Source organism: Drosophila sulfurigaster, chromosome X (genome assembly GCF_023558435.1).
Source record: "Drosophila sulfurigaster albostrigata strain 15112-1811.04 chromosome X, ASM2355843v2, whole genome shotgun sequence".
NCBI lineage: Eukaryota > Metazoa > Arthropoda > Insecta > Diptera > Drosophilidae > Drosophila > Drosophila sulfurigaster.
This window is the reverse complement of record NC_084885.1, coordinates 3,422,468-3,446,227: the sequence shown is the minus strand read 5'-3', so window position 1 is coordinate 3,446,227 and position 23,760 is coordinate 3,422,468. Positions and strand designations below refer to the sequence as shown.

The 23,760-nt window shown below is 37.8% G+C and overlaps 1 protein-coding gene across 5 annotated transcripts; it reads left to right on the top strand.

The window, feature by feature from the left end:
• Nucleotides 1-2,364: 2,364 nt before the first annotated feature.
• LOC133847176 (uncharacterized) lies at nucleotides 2,365-23,267 on the top strand. 5 transcript variants are annotated; one of them, XM_062282012.1, is made up of 7 exons: nucleotides 2,721-5,315; nucleotides 6,698-6,832; nucleotides 6,863-7,960; nucleotides 17,062-17,236; nucleotides 19,600-19,624; nucleotides 19,695-20,174; nucleotides 22,264-23,267. In XM_062282012.1, the coding sequence occupies exons 1-7, from the start codon at nucleotides 2,940-2,942 to the stop codon at nucleotides 22,445-22,447; spliced, it is 4,473 nt and encodes a 1,490-aa protein (XP_062137996.1). In that variant the 5' UTR covers nucleotides 2,721-2,939; the 3' UTR covers nucleotides 22,448-23,267. The 5 variants fall into 5 exon arrangements, with proteins under 5 accessions (XP_062137999.1, XP_062137997.1, XP_062137995.1 ...); XM_062282011.1 differs by having other exon boundaries at nucleotides 2,717-5,315; nucleotides 6,698-7,960; nucleotides 19,698-20,174; XM_062282010.1 differs by having other exon boundaries at nucleotides 2,722-5,315; nucleotides 6,698-7,960.
• The last annotated feature ends 493 nt before the right edge of the window (nucleotides 23,268-23,760 follow it).

Below are 23,760 nucleotides of genomic sequence, written 5' to 3'. Positions count from 1 at the left end.
CCAGTACGACATTTGTTTTCGAGTGTCTCGTGAACTCAACAGCACTTATCAGCTAAAAACGCCGAAATAAAAACAATACATTTTTTTTTATTGTTGCAATTGTTGTGTTTGTGTTTGTGTGCATATTTGCTTAAAATATTTTGTTGTGTGCAGTAAAAATATGTGAAGAAAACGCGCGCGATTCTTTTTCAAAGTATATATCTGGCAATATTTCACGTACATATAGAATATATATTTCAATGATAAACCTACGAGCATTTATTTTATTATTATTAATTTAATGATATTGTGTATAGAAGCAGTTGCTGTTGCTGTCGCCCTGTCTCGCTCTCTAATGTCATAATACTCGTTGATCAGAGCACAATGTGGAAATCAAGCGAATCATGCATAGTACATAGTTCCATCCATGACATATACGTACATACATATGTATAGATGATAGCCAAGCCCCGTTTTTACATGTGAATAGTTGAGCATTGAAACGCGTATTCATTTGAATTCGATGATTCACTTCCATAGGCAATTCAATTGTTTCAATTTCCATAAGTCACTCTTCCCAAACACTGATCCCAGAACGAGGTCAATTGGAACGAGATAAGCAAGCGTTAGTTTTTTGTTAGACGGTTTTGTCTCCATTCGATAAGCAGATCGCATATAGATTCCATTTAAAACAGAGTAACGACTAGACTCAATGTTAGGTTGCTTTGTCGCTGCCTAAAAGTATGCAATTATTTTTGATTTCAAGTTTTATCATTTTAACAATCGTAGTTATTTGTTATTTTTGTTGTTCAATGCAAACTAAAAATTAATTTATATAGAAGAAATTTCCAATAATATAAATTTCACTAAATGAACATGAAAATTTAAAAAAAATATTGAAAATCTGTTTGACTGCGTTTGGATGTTAGCTAAATACCACTGCATAGCATAAGGGTTAATTGGAGATCGTGAACTTTCTGCGTCTGCTCTCTTTTCATGTCTCGCTCTTAATTTTGCGATCAACTGTACTCAGTCTCCACATTTGCAATGTGCATAAGCGTCTTATCTTGGAACTAACTGGACTCTACAAAGACTTTCCACTGATTTATTTATGACGATCGACTCTGCTTAAAATGAATATACTATAATTTATAATTAATTGATAGACTGCAAAAAGAAAACAAATTGTTTTTGTGTAACAAGTGGAATAAAAGCAGAAAAATCAATTGTAATTCTTGTTAATTGCTTTTGCACCTTGTAGAGCAAAATCAGCCTGCAGGTAATGAAGGATAGGGCTAACGTTCTACTTTGCATTTTATAGTATACACTGCACAAAAAATTACTAAACATAAAACAAATAGGTGTATGAGATTTTGGTTTCAATTGGGATTGATAAATTAATTCTTATATTGTTTCATATAAATAATTAAATAGTATGATCTTAAACTTTTGAAAATTAAATCAATTTTTAATAATCAGAATATTTTGATTTCAAGTTCTGTCAACAGAAAACTTTTGAGATTATGGATTGAATTTAAATTGATTTATAAATACTAATTTTACTATACAAAAAAAGGTTTACTGAAAAAGTTTACTTTATATTTAAAATAAATTTTATATACTAAATTTTCTCCCGTAAATAATTAGAACTAGACTGTCAAAATGAGTTCAGTTATATCAAAATATAAACCTTCTGCATTAGTTTTTCATTTATAATGAATACTCAAGAGTCAATGATAGTTATTATTTGAATTGGATTATTAGAAAACCAATTATTGTTTTCTCTCTGTGTATAATAGCGACCAGACACCTGTGCTATGTGCTGCGTAGGTGAGAGTGAGAATCCAGCAGTAATTCCAGCAACAGCAACTGTGTTAACCAGTTTCTCGCTCTCTGTCTCTCTCTCTTACACATTCTCTGTTTATCGCACTCAGTTGTTTTTGTCTCAAGGGTCTCCGCACCGTTGCGCAATGTCGGAGCATTTAATTTGAGTGACGCTCGGGCACGCCCCTGGCCGGGACTATGCGACCTTAGCTGCTGAAGGGGTATTTCGTGGAGTGGTGCGGAGAGGGGGCGGGGGCAGGGTCATCATCTCGACATGCTTTGTTGGCCGCTGGCCGCAGCTTGGTTGCTATTCTGACTCATCGGCTTTGCCTTCAAAGCAAAAACAATAAAACAAACACAATGCATGTAAAGTATTTAGTAAAGCAAACTTGAAAAGTCTCCAGAAGCGTCAAAGGCAATAGTTGGCATTAACCTTTATTCACTTGCAAGGGACCAAATGCAACCACACCGAAAACTGTAAATTCACGCAAGTAATTGTTTATCAGTTATTGCTTTTTGCTATTCGATTCCATTAGATTATTTTGATAGTTTGTCAATAGACGTTTAACGTTTTTGTTTTTGTTCTATGCCGTCGGCATTATCTTTATTGTAAAATGCATGTAAACAATTGAGCAATTGATAACGAAAATTGTGAGCAGGCGACAACCTAAGGGTTAAGCGTGGAGAGCAAAAGGCAGAAAAAGAGTCAGAGCGCAGCCAAGTGCAGAGTGCAGCAGTGTGCGTGCGTGTGCGTGTGTGTGTGAGAGAACAGATAATAAGCGCGTGCGCGCATGTGTGCAAGGGTGAGCGCGAGAGCCAGAGCGGGTGAGAGTGAGAGTGGGAGAGGGAGAGAGCAGGGCGAACATTTGACAGTTGACTCGCATCAATTAAAAGCGCATAATAGATAACGAAAATAAGAAGAAGAAGGAGCAGTAGCAGAAGCACAGTCTTCTTCTTGTTGTTGTTGTTCTCGTGTGTCTTTGATTCTGTTGAAAATGGTATAATAAATGATGACGCAGCAACATAATAATAACAAACAGTGCGATAAACGCGTGTGATAGGCAAACAGAAAGAGAGAGAGAGAGAAAAATAGAGAGAAGTGAATTGAAAATAAATAAGTGAAAACAGGCAAAGAAATGCCGCAGCAAGTGGAAATGAGAAGCAGCCAAATCAGCGACAACAACAACAAACAGCACATTTCCAATCAGAATGAGGCGACGCAGCACCAGCAGCAACAACAACAGCAGCAGCAGCGACACAAGCGCAGTCGCCAGCAACAGCAACAGCAGCAACAACAACAACACATTTATGAGAATCTGCCAGTGTCGACGACGTCGCAGCAGCTGCGCAAATACTTTCGCCGCGAGGCGATCTATGAGAATGTGTGTCGCGGCTGCGGCTACGGTGTCTTTGCCGCCCAAGGTCGCTATTGTCATTTCTGCCAGTGCATTGTTAGCGGCAGCGTTGTGGCAGCGCTGCAGCAGAGCAGCAACAGCAGCGGTGATGGTGAATGCAACATTTATGAAAACATTTGCGAGCTGTGTCGCGGCATTTACAGCGATAACGAGCAATGCGATTGCAAAGCGACAACAACTGCCACGCCCACATTAAATGATACGTCCCAATTGCAAGAGACGCCGACAGCGACGCCAACTACGACTGCGACTGCGACACCTGCTGCCAAGACGGGCAAATCGCGCTCGCTGCTCGGCTACTCAAAGTCAAGCGCAGCGACTCTGACGCGTCTCTTTGGCTCGCTGAAGCAGCTGAATCGCTCCAGTTCGCTGCAGCGACGTCTCTTCCAGCAGAAGGGCGGCACCAACACAAAGGGAGGGGGTGCTGCGGGGGGTGGCGGTGGTTCGTTGGAGATCATTCACAATGTGGATGAAGTGTTTCGCACGCAAGAGACGTTCGATATGCAGCGTATTTGTGAGCTGAAGCAGCAGCAGCTGCAGTGCAGTCGCAGTCGCAGCGAGCAGCACATTTACGGCAGACTGCGAGCAGAGCGTGAACCGGAACAGCAAAAGGAAGTGCAAAAGGAGCTGGAACTAGAACTGCAGAAGGAACTCAAAACGGAACTGCGAAACGAACTGCAAACGGATCTGGAACTGGAACCAGAATCCCAAAACGAACTCGAGCCGGAGTTGGAACCAGCGAAGGAGGCGGAGACGAAAAAGGCGCATAAGAAGCCGCGCATTTCGGCACTGCGATTGCTGCAGCCAACTGCGTCGCCGACTGCAGCAGCGACTGCGCCGCCCGCACTCTATTTGAATGACAGCGTTTGCCAGTGGATGCAGTCGCTGCGACGCGAGCTGCACTGCTATGAGGATGCGTTGGGAGGCGTTGGCTGTCAACAGCCAAAGAGCGTACCGCCTGCCTATGAGCGAGAGCGGGACAGAGAGAGGGATAGAGAATTGGAACCGGAGCTAGTGACGCTGCGACGCAGCGAGCAGGCAACAACAACAACAACAACGAATACAACAACAACAACAACAGCGCAGTCGACGCAGTTGCGTTTGGTGAACGATTTCAAGCGCAAGCTGCTGGCAAAGCGCGAACAGCAGCAGCAGCAGCAGCAATTGGAAATCCAATTAGACTTGCCACAATGGGATGCACGACGTCGCTGTGGCATCAATGAGCGACACGATGCGGCCTTTGTTACTGAATTTCTCAGCGGACTCGCAGCGGACACGGCAGCGCAGTCAACGTCATTGGAATTAAAAGTGACAGCTGCGCAGTCGTCAACGACGCCGCTGTCAACGACGCTGTTGCTCGCCTGTCATGTTTCGCTTGAGCAGCTGTGGCTGAGCGCTGCACTCGCTGCCAGCCTCAATCGCAGCGTCATTTGCTTCTTTGGCTATGACAAATGCTTGGCGGCCTTTTTGCATGGCCGTCAGCGTCGACAGCGGCTGCGACTGCGCAGTAGCGAGCAGTTCAACATTGAGCGCTGGCTGCGTCATTGCTATCGGCAGCTCAACGAGAGCACGAGCACGAACACGAACACAGACACGAACACGACCACGATCGTGCATGGGAGAAACAAAAATAACAACAATAAAAGCAGCAGTGAACAGTCTGAGCGTGAGTCAGCGACGGCGCAGCGACGAAGACAGCGACAGCGACAGAGACGTCTATTGGGGCCGTCGTCAATGGAGCCGACAGCAGTTGTGCCAGCGACGCCAGCGAGTGACGACGTTGCGCTCGCATCGCGTGTCGATAGCGATAACGAGCAAAGCGAGAGCGAGAACGTAAACGTGAACGAGAGCGTAAGTGAGAGCGAGACAAAGGCGCGATCAAAGTGCGGTAGCAGCAGCAGCAGCAGCGACAGCGTCGAAGTCGAAGTCGACAGCGCTTTGATGGCGGCGCCCAAACAAAGCGGCGACGCTGAGCGACGCGCCAGCTGCGATGACAGTGAAAATAACAATAACAATGCCAACAGCAGCAGCAGCAACAACCATAACAACAACAATATTGAGCAGCAGCAACAACAACAACTACAACAACAGACACAGGTCAATATCCATTGCGAAGCAAATAGATTTTCAATAATTGAAAAACAAATTAATTATCAACAACAATTTGGACGCACTGCAAATCAACAAACAAAATACAGCAACGAGAGTTCATTAAGTGCAAGAGTGAGTGCGAGATAGAAAGAGAGAGAAAGAGCGCTAGTTACAAAGCGAAACGAAACGAAACCGAAACGAACTCGAAACCGAAACTGAACCAATTTGCCAAAACAAAATGTTTCGTTATTGTTTTTGTTTTTCTTTTTTTGTGCAGTGAGTGAAAAAGCAAAGCGATAAACAATAAAGAGCAAAGAGTCAAATAAAAAGAATACTTCGACTTATAAAAAGTGAACAGTGAGATTTGAATGCAAATTGTGTGAAAACGCTTTGCGACGAGTGAACGTGCTGAGACATGCACATAACGATTAGATCTATTTAAAATCCATTCTGGTAATATACGTAATACTCATACGTAACGACATATTACGTATACGTTTATACATTGTTTATCCATGCTAATGAACAATGAACAAATCGTTGTGTAACGTCTGAGTGTTTAGAATTCTTGATATCGCCCTTCTTTCGACGAGCAACGAGTTGAGTAACGAGCCATTATGAAAGCGCAATTACATATTTAAATATATATTCAAGTTACGATTTTGCAAAGTGTTAACTTTAAAAGTGTTTTAAAAAAAGTAATTGTTAAAACATTAAAATGAGTAACGAGCTGTCAAACTGTTTATAAATTTTCTAAAATTTACAATTTCCTAATCTGCTTCCAAAAAGAAAAGTAAATAATTTCAGTTAAACGATTTAATCTAAAAAGAAGAATATGAATAATCTGTAATATGCTGAGTAACGAGTTGATATTAAGCATTCTAAAATGCTTACGAAGCTTCAGAAAGTTACAATTCTTAATCTATCCTTTTCTTTTGATAAGTATTAGCACGTGATCCAAATAAAAAAGAAAATGTGAAATGCAGAACAATTTCAATTGAATGATTCAGTAATTGCTGAGTAACGAGTCGTTATCAAGCGTAATGAAATGTTTACGAATCTTGAACGATTTCCCTTTAAAACTATTTCGAATAAAAACTAATAACAACTTCTTAAACAATTCGATAAAATGCAAATTTAATGCATAAACAGTTTTATATTATAGTTAATAGTTTTTTTTTGCGATTTCGCTATCAGGCGATTTAAAGTGATTTTGCACTCGCTTAAGCGCAATTAACTCGATCATTAAATCTAGAGAAATCGTTGCAGCGAAAAGAAAATTTGCTTTGATTCGAATGTAACATTTGCAGTGCGTCCAAAAGGAGTTGTGTGTGTTTCTTGTCGGGCGAATGCATCAAAGTTCATTTTTTTTTGTTGGGTTCTTATAGAAATGTGCAGTGATTAAAGTTCGTCGACCGGCGCCTCAGGTGCCGCAACGTAATCCCAGCACGGCGCTCAGCAAACCACGAACTGAGAATAACAATAACAACGAGACAATTATGGAGAAGGAGGTGGAGGAGAAAGTGAAGGCAGCGATGGAGACGAAGGCGCAGGCTAAGGCGAAGGTGGAACAAGAGGAAGAGGATGAGGAATCGATTTATCAGACCATCTGGCAGTATAAAACCTTGGAGCCAGGCAACAACAGCACAGTTGATGATGATGATGATGAAGACTTTGAGATCATCACAGCCACCGAAACGGTCAGCGATGATGACGCAGATGTCGATGGAGATCGAGATGAGGCAGACGCAGACGCAGACGCAGAGGCAGAGGCGGAGGCTGAGACGTTGGCTTTGCAGGCGGCAGCAGCATTTGCAGCCGGGGCACGTCACAAGCTGACTAAGCAGGCGACAGCGACAACGACAACGATGGCGACAACAACGACGGCGTCGGCGTCGCCAGCAACGTCGCCGCTGCCGTCACCGACAGCGTCAATGGATCACGGCGCCTGGGAGACGGATGATGAATTCATGTTCGAGAAGGCGAGCGAGCGTCAGCAGCAGCAGCAGCAGCAGCAGCAGCAGCAGCAGCAGAGTGAAGAGGCAACAGCAGCGGCGGGACAAGCGGGAGACGAGACGCTGAGTGTGGGCAGCACGGTGACCAACAGCACAGCGACGCTTGGCTCGATAAGCAGCGCCGGCGGCAGCAGCATCGATAGCAGCAACAGCAGCGGCAGCAGAGAGCAGAGCGAAAATGCCACAAATGCCACGCTGCTGACGCATCCGATGCTGCGCAACATTTGCATCTTTTACAGTCTGACGGAGCCGCAGAAATATAGCGCCATCTTCTATGAGTATCAACGCTCGCAGATTCATCAGCGTTTCATGACGCGCATTCGACGTCCAGCGCCGCCGCTGCCAACGACGTCCAAGTCAACAACAACAATTGGAATCCCGCCCAGCAACGATGACAGCGGCTGCAGCTGCGAAGCGGATACCGATGATCTGCCCGAATCGATACCACGCCCCCTCAAGGAGGATTGGGCGCTAGCAGTTCTCGCCGCCTCGGCGAGCAGCAAACGCGGCGTCGCGCCACGCGCCGGCCGCAAGCTGCGCGTCCGCTCCAGCGGCCGCTTGCTGATACCCACCTCGGTGCTGGCGTGGCGCGAGCAGCTGCAGGATGTCAACTGCTGTGAGGATGAGGAGGACATGGTAAGTGGCGCGCACTTTTCCCAAGCACGATTCCCACTGGGCTGTGCGATAGAGTTGTCTATCCATCCGGCTGTCTGTCTGTCCGCGAGTTTAAAGACCCGATATTTGCGCAGTTTTCAAGTTATCCACATGAAACTGACTACAGATGTTGCTATGTAATATAACTACTATATGTTTCAAAATTGGATAAATCAGTTCAATATTAACTGTCTTTGTCATAGCAACAATCGGAGGCAAGTTGAGTTTTTATTGTGAACAACTTTAGATATACATACTTACAATTACTTTGATAAGTTCGTATTGTAGATATTATATATATATTAATATTTGACAAGTCTGTTGAATGTTTACTATAACAACAGTGTCAAATCGCATTTTTAAGGTGCACTGTGCGATAGAGTTGTCTATCCATCCGGCTGTCTGTCTGTCCGCGAGTTTAAAGACCCGGTATTCGCGAAGTTTTCAAGATATCCGCTTGAAACTGGCTACAGATGTTACTGTGTAACATAACTACTATATATTTCAATATTAGTCAATTCAGTTCAATATTAACTGTATTTGTCATAGCAATAATCGGTGGCAAGTTGAGTTTTTACTGTGAACAACTTTAGATATACATACAGGAATTACTTTGAATAAGTTCGTAAATATAGTATTGGATAAATCAGCTAAATATTCACTATAGCAAATATGTTAAATCACGTTTTTAAGATTAACTGTGCGATAGAGATGTCTATCCGGCTGCCTGTCTGTCCGTTAGCTTATAGGCCCGTTGCTCGCTCAGTTTTCAAGCTATACGCATGAAACTAACTACAGCTGTTATTGTGTAACATAACTACTATATATTTTAATATTGGATAAATCTGTTCAATATTAACTGTATTTGTCATAGCCATAAGTGGCAAGTTGAGTTTTTACTGTGAACAACTTTAGATATCAAGAGGAGGCTTTTTGAATAAGTTCAAGTCATCGATACTAAATATACTAATATTGGAAAAATCAGCTGAATATTTACTATAGCAACGGTGTCAAATCGTTTTTTTTTGAGGTGAACAGCCTCAACTAATGAATGACTTTAAACAGTCATTCGAAAAGTGTTTGTTGAAGTCGTTATAGACATACAAGATTATATATTTGAATATTGGACAAATCAGAACATTAATTGCTATAGCTACAATTGCTGGCAAGTCGTGCTTAAGTTTGCTGTCAAAATTTGGCATAGAAAAGAGTTTAATTGTCTAAGTTAAGAGTATTCAAAGTTCGTTGTGCCTTTGCGGCGTCTATTGCTTTCTCGCTAGCTCATTACAATGGGAACTGCAATTGCATTGTTTTTTGCTGTGTGACCCCATCAATTAAACGCTGCAAATTGCAATTGTCTCTCGCTCTCTATGTGAGTGTTTCGAGTGCATAAGTGAGTGTTCGAGTGTTTGAGTGTGCGAGTGTAACGGTTGATTCGATCGCTTGTTTTGTTTGGTTGTTTGTTTGTTTTGTTTGCTTTGGCGTTGCCTTTGCTTTAGCCTCAACGCTCGACGCTGATGCGAAATACTTGGGCTCCCCTTCTGGGCTGGTACTTTGCAATACAGTTTTGGCGTTGGCATAAAATTTTACACACATCACACAATTGCCGAGAGGGTGAGCTGGAGGGGGGAGGGGCAGTTGTTTATTTCCAAGAACTGAAAATGCAAATAAATTATTTAAACTGCACTATTTATGCCAAATTGAGCCTCTGAGCGACAGCTGCTCACAACTTTTTGTAATTTATAAGTAACAATTATTTTTGTGCTAGAAATTACAAGAAAAAAAAATCAGACTAACTGCAAGTCTTTTCATGTTTCTTACAGAAAGTTAAGCATTTTCATATATAGATTTTCAACTTGTTAAATGATTTCATTTATATTAAATGAGCTTGAATTATTGACTAATTGTTGTCAGCAATAAAGAATAAAGAAATTTCTTTTCTATATAGTCCAAGCCTTGTTCTCAGTTTTTTTTTTTTGTATTTTGTTCTCTATGGCATCTATTGGCATCTAATATTATATCCATATACCAAATATAGCTTTCGTTATATTTTAGCATTTTTTGGTAAGTAAATAGACTCAATTTCTTGGTCATTGTTCTCAGCTGATTTATATAGCTTGTATAATATGGTATATTTTGAATGTAGCAGTATACCGATCTATTAAATATAGTCTTCGGTATATTTTTGTATTTTTCGTAAATTATTTTGGTATTTAATTAATTTCTAAATACTCTGTTTTTGGTCATTAATAAGTCAGTTCATTTATCTATTTTGTACTTTTTGGTATATATTTAATTAAATAGCATAGCAATATACCAAATATAGCCTCGGTATATTTTAGTATATTCCGTATTTGATGTATTTTTAGAATAATAATGTTTAATCGCTCTTGCTTTTATTGAGTATCTCACTATTAAACGCGCTCGACTGCAATTTTCATGCTTGTCTTACTTGCTTTACGTTCAGTCTTTTCATTAGGAAAGCAATATTCATCAATTATTCCAAGAATTTCAGGAATAGAACTCTCATAGTTGTCATGACATGTCTTTAAAGAAGAAGCGTACATAAAATAGATTTCAAATGCAATAAATATTTATTGATTGCGATATTTATGTATTTAAAACTTTGCGACACTATTGAATTACAATTTTCATCTCGTTCTTTGATTGTTGTTTTTTTTTTGAGTACTTTTGTTGTGTAGAGTATTTCAAAGGGCGGTGTGCGTTTGTATTGTGAATTTTTGTATAGTCGTTATTTTATTGCGCTTTGTTTATATCATATGTTATTACTATTTTTTTTCCTTTGGGCTTGCTGTATTTTTATTTATTTGACTCTCACGTTTTTCTCTCCCGTTGTTTTTTTTCTCAGTTGCTTAATTTTATTTTTGCTTTTGCTGTGGCTCTTGCTGTAGTTGGTGTTGTTGTTGTTGTTGTGATTTCCCTTTGCATTTAGTGCATTCTGCCGACTGCATGAGAAATTCTATGGAATTTCATTTTGAGCTGCGTCTCTCGGACCCCAAAATTGTGATTCACATTTCACATTTCGCGTTGGGGGCACAGCGACAATTATTTTTGCATACACGACGTCGACATCGACTCGTATAACATATCCAAGTTCCAAGTTCTTTGGCTTTGGCGTTGGATTTGGAATTGACTGTTTGTTGTTGGGCTGTTGCCATCAGCTTTTTTTTTCGCTTTTCGTTTTTGGATAACCGGTTTTTTATTTTCATTTTTATTTTCATGCTGTCGTTAATAGTATAGTTCCCCTCTATCGGTTTCCCTCTTGCGGCTTGAGCGCGCATTTATCAGCATTTAATTGGTTAATCATTAGTCAAATATTTTTGTAAAATCGTCTGTTGATTTTAGGTTCTGCAGACACTTTTTACATACATAATTATTGCTGGGCCGCGTATTTTCTTCATTTCCAGCAACAACAACGACAACAACAACGTAAACAACAAATTATCAGTTCAGTTCATTCCAGTTCAGTTCAACAGAAATTCGTAAAAATAAAATCGTAAAATCGGGGCTTTGGCTCTTCACCATACGAACATGTTGTATGTATACACAAATGTATGTATAAATAAAAGGGCCGGATATTACGAGCAGCGCTTCAAAATTGCCTCAAAACTTATCGCAAGTCAAGTCGTTATTATTATTTCGTTTTTTACGTTATTTATTTTTTTTTTTTTGCTCTGTGGTCGGAAATCTTTTCTTGTCTAGAGTGATGACGATTACTTGCATAACCTAAATTAGAATCATTTCACAGAACTCAACATATAACTGTTGTTTCTACTTATCGAATTTATAGATTGCTTAGTAAGAAATTATGTGTATATAAATAGTTGAAACAAGTGCAACTTTATATTTGTAAAAATGGTAATTTTTTAACCACGAGTTTCATATTATATACATTTATTATATTTTAAGCAATTTGAGAGTTTAAGATTGCATAATAAATTAGTCATTTTTATTGAAGTTGAAAATGATAAAAAGCCAAGAAACGGAACTTTTAATTTCTCAGATTGTATTCAAATTAAAATGAAAGGATTTTCGTTGAATTTGGATGAATTTATTCAATTTTAGAGAAATAGTTTCTAAACCTTTTCTATATTATAAATTTGGGAGTTTGTCAAGTTTTTTTGGACGGCAGATATCTTATAGTCGAGTACACTTGACTGTAGCTTTTTTACTTGTTTTCTATTGAATTATGTAAAAAGCTGAAATTATGCAAAATAAAAAGACGATGACCATGAATTTTCAAAAAAATAGTTTGTTGCTAAGAATTATTATTAAATTTTTGTTCAGAATTTTAATTCAGAATTGAAAGATTGTCGAAGTGATTAATAATTTTATTTATATCACAGAAACAAACGCAGAATTTGTATTTAAATTAAATTGAAATGGTTTTTGCTCATTTCTTAAACTGTATTTTAATGAAATAGAAATGGTTTTCTGGTGAGTTACGGGGCAAAGCTAAAATTATTCAGAATAATTCTATTTCCTTATATGGTATTATAAATCAGTATTTCAACAACTCAAAGATTGCTTAATGAGTTCAGAATTGTATTTATATAGGAGAAAACCACAGCTTTGAGGATTGTTTTTAGCTGAGTTGCGGAGCAAAGCTGGAATTATTCAGAATAAATATCTGATGACAATGAATTTTCAAGGAAATAGTTTAGTAATACCTTAAATTAATCAAATAAGTATAAATTATGAATGCTATATAAATTATGTATGCATATTCATAGCTGTTATCGCTGCGATGAGCGTGAAAATGTATTTATAATAAATAAATAATTTAAATCACAGTCGAGTGTGCTCGAGAGCGTATTTGAATGTATAATGCGAGCTTAGAGCTTAACAAAATGAAAATAAAACTCAAGATACTTTACATATCGTGGCGTTAGTCGAGGTTGCAAGTGCCACACGAAACGTAAAGAAAAAAAAAACCCAATTGAGCAGCGGATGTTTAAATAACTTTGCCTACGCAATGGCAAGTCAATAGCAAACTCAAACTATATAGTACACACTCGACGGTCGACGGTCGACGGTCGACGTTGAACGCTCGATGCTTGGCAACAATGTATTTGGCTAAGACAATCTCTTGACTGGTTGCCTGCATTGACATTGTGTCCATGAAAGATGCGGGGCCAGTTTAAGAAGCGCTGAATTACTCAATGTGCAAACAAAAAGCACTTTGAGATACTTTTTTTTTTGTTGCTCTTTTCGGTGAGATACTCGCAAATCACAATCAAAACAAAACAAAAGACCAACAGGTTACAAATGCCGACATTGTTTTGGTGAATCATATGGGCGAATTGCGAGCGAGCGAGTGCTAAGCGACAGCGGCCTTATGCCAACTACAATAACAACTACAACTACAACTACAAAACTACAAGCAAGCACAGCACACAGATACAAAGATACATAGATTCAGATACTTGTATACGCTCGTGTTTGTGGCTGCGGCTTCGAGGCCGTATCAATTAAATTTTCAAAAATAAAATCAAATACATATAAAAAACAAATCAAGTTAGAATGCTGTGCATGTTCAATGCTCGACTAGCGTATACCCTGTAGCTAAATGAACTTGTTGATTTATTTCACTTTATTATTTTATTGTTTTGCAACTGTTTACTATTTGTGACTTTATTTTCACATCATAAAGTGAAGCTCAAGCTGTACATACATCACTCTTCTATTACAGCGTATACATTATTTAATAATACAAAAAAAGAGAGAGAAAATAATGAACAACGACAACAATTCGTGCAACGCATATAAATTTCAATTTCGTTGCTGGCAGCCAACGCAGTTCCAGATTCAGATACAGAAACAGATTGAGAGTCAGATTCAGATACAGATACATATATACAGATACAATGCTACAAGTATGCTAATCTGTTGGCAGCACAACTATCGTTGCGCATATTCTAAACATGGCCAAAAAGCGCGCAATTGCAAAAACAACAACGAAAACAACTTCGACAACAACAAAGACAGCAATCACAACGCATTATTCGCGTTTTTGTTTATGCACACACTAAAAAGCAAACAAAAGAAAACAGTAATAGCACTATGCCAACCAACAACAAAGATTAGGCAAAACAAAATTGATTATAATCTCGCGTATTTTAGTTTCAATTTTGCACTGATAAAACAGCGCAGGTCACATAAATATAACCTCATATGTATTTAAATATACCGAAGGCTATAATTGGTATATCGTTATATTATACCATAGACTAAAAAAGCGATTTGCAGAGGCAGCGGATTAGATCAACAATTGAGTTGAAATAGTAATATGAAATCCTCATTGATCTTCACCAGTTCGGAATATTCGGAATGTCAAAAACATAGATTTTTATTTCAATAAATATTTAAATATTACACAAATGAAAAAAATTAAATATTGTTAGCATCCAAAAATGCAATTATCTCTGTATTAAAATAAAACAAGCAAAGAAGCTACAGTCGAGTATGTTCGCCTCATTCTTAATAAAAGTGCGGTATCAATCTTAAAATATACCAAATTGATATACCGAAAGAGTACTTAAATATTATATGTCGAAGGTTATATAGAGTACATTTAAAATATACCATAAAGTACAAAAAATACCATATCGTCGGCCTATACTAATACTAATAACCTTGTACTATATATGTAGGTAGCTAATATGCAAATTATAGAGTATTAATCTTAACAAAATATTGTATTACACAGTTTTACAAAAAGCTGTTAAATTAGAAAAAGTCAAATTGGCCTGTGCTCTTTTTCATCTTCTCTTTAAATGCACTGTAAAACAAATCAATTAAAAATATTGTATTTGCTCTCAAGCTTAACATGAAGAGTATAGCTTTATAAAAATAGCAAATTTAACTTTACAGCAATCTGTGGAATTTAATACAACTGAAATATTATTTATTGTAATGACTTAAAAAAGTGCTTACTTTAAGGTTTGGCGAATCAATATAGAATTTTATTTTTCAACTCACATATTATATGTATAGTATTTTGTTCCATTTTAAATTTCTGTTTATTATGAAATTTGAAGGTGTTAAAAAATCAATTACTAAGATAATATACACATTTTGCTCTAGATACTCAGCTGAGTTGACTGGTCAATTGATGCTTATACAGATTATATGTATACGTATGAGAAGTTTCCTTCTATAAATTACGCACATTTCGATTTTGACAGTCTTCATAGAAAAATAATTGCTTGCAGAAAAGGGTTGGGAAGGGTAGAGTAGAGTATTATAGCTTTGTACCTTCAATAGATGAATGTAATAGGGAGAAAGAGGCATCTCCGATCTATAAATTATGTATATTTTTATCAGATATAGCCATGTCCGTCTGTGTTCAAATTTTTGGTATAGATAATTATAACTATAATTTTTATGATTCCTGAAAATTTGGTTGGGATCAGACAAAAATTGTAAAAGTTATTTAAGAAATACTTTTGTTTGAGCAATAACGACTACTTACTATGGGTCTTAGTTTCTTTGGTTGAAAATGTGGTTTATTTTGCACTCTATGGTATATTTTAAAAATATATATCACAGCATTTTTATGGTAAATTAAATTGGGTATATTTTAGGAACAATACCGCACTGTTTTGCTTTTTTCAAAATGGGTAGCGGTTATCTCGCAGTCAAGCAAACTTAACAGCAGCTTTTTTGTTGATTTGTGATAAAGCAAAATATTAAATATAAAAATATTAAAATAAAAAATCTCATACTTCCTTATATTTAAAATTGTGAGTAATTGTTGAGGCAAACAGAATATATTTTATTAAACAGTGGAAATGTTGTGCTGTATTTGGAATGTTGTTCGATCTGCCAACATCTTCTTTGGCTTGAACAAATTGAGCACGACGTAGATGGCATCATTTGTGGAACATACTTGTTAAAATTGTATCGATGGCTGAGGGATTTGTGGCGATTACGCAATCGCAGTTATCGTTTATTTACTTTTTGTTTTCTTTTTTTTTCTGTTTCGAACTGTTTCGTGACAGTTGCAGCCGAATCAAGAGTGCTGTAGATATAGATACAAACAAACTTCGAGTGCACATGAAAGGCAGCTGCTTGGATTAATTCCAGGAATGCGAAAGCTACACGATAAACACGATAGATGCGATGCGATTTGATGCGATGCGTTGCAAGCAATATACAAGGGGGTATACATATATAGAGTACTGTATGGTATTTATAGTATATGTTTCTACTATTTCTAAATGGCTTGGAGACGGGGGAAGCATGTTTATGGCCAAGTAACTCAAGTCGGCCGTCGTATTTACAGCTGATTTGCCGGCTACTTATATACTTTATACTCTAGACAGCTGACCAGCATTGTGTCCGCATTGTTTATGCTGCGACTGAAGAAATCGAACTATCAGATACATATGTTCATATGTGTGTATACAATTAATAGTAGTTACATACATGAGACACAAGGGAGAAGGGGGGGGGAAGTTGCAGGGTTTTGGTTGGTCGGTGGGTGGCATGACAGAGAGCTTAGTTCTGCCTGGCGATAGAACGATAATAAATAGAAACAAATTCGTGCAATGCTCGAACACTTTTCAACATTTCGTTATCTTGGGCACATTAACCGTTTGCGTTTGGCATTGCACGCTTCGCTTTTGCTTTTCCTACAAAAATCCAATTCAATTTCTTATCAATTTTTCGTTTCGTTTCGTTTCGTTTCTTTTGTTTTATATTGTGTGTATTGGTGTTGCTGTTGCTGTTGCTGTTGGTGTTGGTGTTTGTGTTTCTTTTTCGTTTTCCGGGGCAACTGCAAAAGAGATAACAAATGACGGGTAAAGGCAAATCGAAACGTAGAATAACAACGGTAAGACACAAAAAAAAAAATAATGCAACGAAAATCGAAATATCTAGGAAAAACTTGTGAACTTCTGCTGCACGAAAATCTGCAATTAATTTGCAGTCATTGCTCAAATTGTATCTCAATCGAATACATATAACATAAAACATATTCATATCTGTGTTGGTGAATTTATTCGCAACTTTTACTCATTGCGTGTCGTTCTTTTGTGCTTTTGCTTTTGCTTTTACAGATTGTGCCAGTGAGTGATATTCGGCGTGCCCAGCAAATCGAGGAAGACAACGAGGTGCAGCAAACGCAACAGATATCGAAATCGCAACGCTTCAAGAGCGCCTCCATCGGCAATCTTGTCGATTTGCCCGGCGAGGATGACAAGAAGTCGATTAAGAATCGCATGCGCATGAAATGTGAGTACAATTTACACACAATTAATTGCAACTATCTGGCCAGGTGTGCTTTACTCTCTGCTCTGTCTAGTCTCGTATTTGTTGCTATTCTCGTTGTCGATTTTCCCCCAATGGCAATCAATGTGAAATCTCTCGCCTCCATTGAAATGAATTATTACTTTGCCACCTGCAGTTTACAATTGGTTCAAATGCAACTTTTAAAATTGCTTCGCATCACAAATTTAAGACAAACAATTTTCTTTCAAGTAGTTGGCTATTATTCCAATGAAGTACTTCAAGTTGAACTGAACTTTTTTTCATTTTCTAATTCAATCTTTATATTACAAAAAACTGCTGCAGTCTATGGTATATTTTAAATGTAGTACTATATCGATAAACTAAATATAGCCTTCGGTATTATATGTTGCTATATTAATTTAGTATAATTTTAGGTTAATACTGAATTGTTTTGGTTTAAATGCCATATCCTTCTACCATATACATCCTTCGGAATATTATAGTATTTTTTGGTATATTCATTTGGACTATTTTTAGAATCATATCTCGGCTTTAGCTTTCTTAATTGTTAAAGTTGTTCTAATTTTTTTTTCAATGAAAAAAAAAAATATATAAAATATTAATGATTTCAAAAGCTTGCAAGTTTATTTTCAATTATTAAAATACAATAATTTCTCAAGGCAGATTGTTGAATTATTGAAATTAATCAAATCTTGGGACCAGTTAATTAGGATGCTTTCGTGTTTTTAGCATTTATTAAGCGTGCACTTCCTTTTTGCAGCCTGTTTATTTAACACATTTGTGTTAAATGCAAATAAATGAATTTGTCATTGTTAACACATTGCTAAAATTTGCACATTTAATGTGGAGTTGATTAAACTTTAAAAAGGAGTTCTTAACGATTAATTTGTTTATATAATTTATCATTGAAGATGAGTTATAGAGCTTTGATTGATATGCTAGCATTTTGAAATGTAGTTTTTAAGCAATTATGATGCATATTGATTAGTTGTCTAAGTTGGTTGACTTGGCTATTAATTTTGGCTCGTGAAGCGAATTGAGAGTGATTTTTTTAAAGAAACGATTGCAAATATCGGTTGAAAAGTGGTTGAGATAATAGAGCGAAACCCACATGCTCTGACCACATAAAGTAGGGGCGCCCCGATGTCTGGAGATCCGACTGATGAGAATATAGAGCCAGAGACAGAAAGAGATTGAGAGAGAGAAGAAGAGAGGGACAGAGATAGAGGGAGAGACCTGTTTGCCAGCTACTCAATGCTGGGTGACCTTAAAAGGCTGCACACACACCTACGCACACACACACACACACACACACACACACACACACACACACACACACAGAGAGACACACACATGCAGATAGTTAAGGAGGCATACTTAGAGACAGCTATGAATGGAATTGGAATTTGCAAATGTGAATTGCGAATGCGAATCTGAATTTGAATTTGTAGCCGAAAGCGAATGCGAATGCGACTGTGAATATGAATGCGATTTCGATTGGGATTTGTGGAATGGTTGTAGAAGAAGGCTTAGAAAGCTGAGTGACAGAGAGGGAAGAATAGGCCTATTGCCGTCTCTTTCAACTTGCCTGCGCCTGTTTTTAGTTAATGAAAGTCTTGCGGGTTTCACTTTTAGTGGGGTTTTTTTTTTATTGTTTTTTAAGCTCACTTTATTTGATTTTTTTGTATTTGTTTTTGGTAGTCGGAATTTTGTCGTCGAGTGTGGCAAATGATTCACGTTGTGGGGAATCTTGCTAGCTGTTTGATTATAAGGCCCACGCTATTGTTGTAGCTGTCGCTGTCGCTGCTGCGGTTGCTGCTGTTGTGGTTGCTGTTGTGGTTGCTGTTGCTGCTGTGGTTTTGTTTGTTGGCAATGCAAGCGAGTCAGAGTTGTGATCAAAATTCGTATGCAAAAAGTCCCCATGACCATATTGAATGCATAGAATATAAAAACGATAAATATTTCTACAACAACTACCAACTGCAATCGACGTCGCAGTCGCAGTCGCTGTCGACGTCGACGTCGCCGTCGCTGCTGCATTTAAGTTTTGCATAGAGCGTTGGGCAAGAAAACAGTTTAGGTTCAGGTTGCTGACAGCCGAGTTGTGGGAGGCGAAACAACGACATGGACAGAAGATTGTCAGAGTGTAGGTTACCTCCTCTCCCCTCTCCCCTCTCCACTCTCTCTCTCCTCCACCTTAGGGGGCACATAGATATATGTGTATATTGTATTTGACTTGTGCTAATCAGTTGACATTGTTTTGCTTTTTCATGTGCCGCCAACTCTTAATGATGACTGATGTCGCATTGACGCATGCTGACGCTGACGTTTGTTGCACGATGCAGTTGCACCCAGCAATGTGTTTCGTATGTGAGTAAACATCTCATCTCCTCCTCCTCCCCATCCACTGTATAGCTGACTAATCGATTGCATTTTGCAGCAGGGGCGATAAGAAATCGCGCTCACGCCGCAGCCAGGTGAACAGCCTCTGTCTAGATGAGCAGTCAAAGTATCCGCTATTTGGGGCACGTCTCAATGCCCTCGAGCTGAATATGTCCGATCATCCGTATGTGCCACGTTTCGTTGTCGATGTCTGCGCCCACATCGAGCGTCCCGATGCCATCGAACAGGATGGCCTCTATCGTGCCTCAGGCAATAAGCTGCTGGTCGATGAACTGAAGCTCAAGCTAACGCATCTCTATGATCCGCGCTGGCTCCAGACCGACGACATTCATACGCTAACCAGCCTCCACAAGCAGTTCTTTCGCGAGCTACCCGCCCCCCTGATCACACAGGAGGCCTATGAGCGTCTTGGCCGCCTCACCGACGAAGCCGCCATCGAACGCATGCGTCTCGCCTTCGATGAGATGCCCGAGCCGAATCGTTCCACGCTGCGCTTCCTCATCAAGCATTTGACCAAGTGAGTAGACTGAGGCGAAGATTAGTGGAACGTAAAGTGAAGATTAGTGGAAAGTAAAGCGAAGAGTAACGGAGAGTAAAGTGGAGAGTAAACTGAAGAGTAAAGTGGAGTGTAAAGTGGAGAGTAAAGTGGAGAGTAAACTGAAGAGTAAAGTGGAGAGTAAAGTGATGAGTAGCGAAGAGTAAAGTGGTGGGTAAAGCGGAGAGTAAAGCGAATAGTAAAGTGGACAGTAGTGGAGAACAAGGTTAAGAGTAGTGGAGACTAAAGCGAAGGGTAGCGCAGACTAAAGCGAAGAGTAGTGGAGAGTAAAGTGGATAGTAAAGTGGAGAGTAAAGTGGATAGTAATGTGGAGGGTAAAGCGGAGAGTAGTGGAGACTAAGGCGAAGAGTAGCGGAGAGTAAAGCGAAGAGTAGTGGAAAGTAAAGTGGACAGTAGTGGAGAGTAAAGTGGAGATTAAAGTGGATAGTAATGTGGAGGATAAAACGGAGAGCAGTGGAAACTAAAGCGAAGGGTAAAGTGGACAGTAGTGGAGAACAAGAATGAGAATAGTGGAGACTAAAGCGAAAGGTAGCGGAGACTAAAGCGAAGAGTAGTGGAAAGTAAAGTGGAGAGTAGTGGAGAGTAAAGAAGATAGTAAAGTAGAGAGTAAAGTGGATATTAAAGTGGATAGTAAAGTGGATAGTAATGTGGAGAGTAAAGCGGAGAGTAGTGGAGAGTAGTGGAGACTAAAGCGAAGAGTAGCGGAGAGTAAAGCAAAGAGTAGTGGAAAGTAAAGTGGAGAGTAGTGGAGAGTAAAGTGGAGATTAAAGTGGATAGTAATGTGGAGGATAAAGCGGAGAGCAGTGGAAACTAAAGCGAAGGGTAAAGTGGACAGTAGTGGAGAACAAGAATGAGAATAGTGGAGACTAAAGCGAAAGGTAGCGGAGACTAAAGCGAAGAGAAGTGGAAAGTAAAGTGGAGAGTAGTGGAGAGTAAAGTGGATAGTAAAGTGGATAGTAATGTGGAGAGTAAAGCGGAGAGTAGTGGAGACTAAAGCGAAGAGTAGCGGAGAGTAAAACAAAGAGTAGTGGAGAGTAAAGTGCATAGTAAAGTGGAGAGTAAAGTGGATAGTAATGTGGAGAGTAAAATGGATTGTAGCGGAGAGTAAAGCGAAGAGTAGCGGAGAGCAAAGTGGAGAGTAGCATAGAGTAAAGCGTAGAGAATCAAAAAGTGAAATCGAGAGTAGTGGAGAGTAAAGCGAGGAATAGCGGAGAGTATAATGAAAAGTAGCGGAGAGTAGCAAATTGCAATAAATTGAAAATAGTATTGAAAGTGTATAATTTTAATTATTATATTAAATATTTATAATACAGAAATATTCCAAAGTGGCTTTAGCATCGCTAAGTTCAGTTATTAGAACGATTTTGTAACAGAAATATATAAGTTTATTTGCAAATAAGATACAAATATAAATATTATTTGCGGTAATGATATTATGAAAGGAGTAATTTTAATTGAACAGCATTGAAAAGTAGTTAAAACCATCAAAGCATTTCCTGTTAGTTTCTATAATCGAAAAAATGAAACTTAAATATATTCTTCTTAGTGTAAAAATATTAATCAGCTTTATTAGCTAATCCATGTTGCCGTCAGACTCATTTGTATTGCTAATATGAAATGCACAATGTTTCTATCTTTAAACGGAATAGGAGCTTAGAAAATAAAACGTATTTTCTAATAATTATTGACAGTGATTAATACATTTTCCATGACAGCAATTCTTTATAATACATCGAATCATAAATTGATCTGTGTCATGAAACTTGAACTATGACGATTAGAAATACATGAAATATATACTCATAATAGATACTTTTCATTATTGCGAATATATATTTCATGTAATCATAATAGAATAAATTTTAGTTGCAAAATTAGAATTAGAACTGTGACTTAATACAAAATCTATATGTTCAATACTATATTTGAACTGTATTGAACATTCCATTTTATAGAGCAACTAGAAATTGTTCAGAGGAAATTGCTTTTCGAATATTCCATAAATGTTAAATTTCTGGAAACATTATTAATATTTCCTTTTTTTTGACAGCGTTGCAGCGGCTAGTGGCTCGAATCGGATGCCTGCCTCAAATCTGGCCATTGTCTGGGGTCCATGTCTGTTGGCCGCGAATGTTATCAATTTTGATATTGGCCGCATGAATATGTTGGCCAAGATGCTTATTGAGAACTATGAACGCATCTTTCGACCCGACAACGAACGTCTCGTGTGCTAAGCAACAACAACAATATTAACAACAAATATTAATTAATTATTCCAATCGAAAACATCACACAAATACTATGTCATGAACTGAAAGAGATAAAAAGGAGCAGAGAAGAGAAAGAGCTTCGCACTTTAGAGTGCGGCTATTTATTAATAATTTTTTGTATTTAACAATTTCCATTTCACATTTTCGAACATCTCTTTAATTTTCGTCGTCTCTTTTATGTGTGTGCTAAGCTTAATGTTTTATTTATTGTTCAACCATGTTTATTGTAGTCGAATTGAGCAACAAAGCAAAAAACTGATTACCAAAAAGACAGTAGACCAAGTTAATGTAATAAAAAGCGCGCCATGTCGTCGACATCGCATCCCAATAATATATATACTATACTCTACTATACTATATATGTATCTGTTAGATATATTTATTAGATATATAGTTCTCTACACATACGTATATGTTTTTTTTTTGTGTTGGTTAAACAATCTGACCAAATATCATACCCATACTCTAGGCATTATCCATGTTATAATGTTCAAATGCTATATATCGAAATGTATATCATAACTGTCATGTGATAAGATTTTGCCGACGTAGTGTTTTTTTTTTTTTTTGTATTTTTTTACGTAACCATAATTAGATATGTAAATATATATCTTATACTTTATATCATAAACAACTGCAGTTCAGATTGCTGAACATTGTGGAAAGTTTTGAGAACAGCAAAAGCCAAAATAACCTAAAGAATAACAAAAGCAACAGCAACCTGAGCAAAATGATTAATATGTTTGCTATCTCAATAAATCTTTCAAGTATTTTCCAAAGACAATTCTTTAATTTACAAATACATACGTCGTATTTTCTTTCAGCTGACTACAGACGACAAATATTATTCCAATTATATATCATGGAAATATTAAAATTAATTTGAAAATATAATCTATTGACTATCAACAACTGAAGTGTTTTCATTTTCTTGTTTTTTTTTTGTAGAAATGGGGTAAACGTCATTAAGAAGCATTAAAAAAATATAAGGTAAATAAATATGTGAATTATTGTTTTTTTTACAATATAATTCTTCATATTTTCTTAAATATGAGTATGACTAATTTTAAAATTTAAATAAATGGAAACATTAAAAAAAAACACACTCACACATTAAAGCAAGTTAGAAAGCTTTACGCTGCCTATAAAGCGGGTAGATAAGATCTAAGAAATTATTATAACAAAAAATACTAAAACATAGACAATGATTTTGTATATTTTATGTAACGGTATAATTTAACATTCAAGTATTTTAGTTAAGTTAGTTAAAAACCATA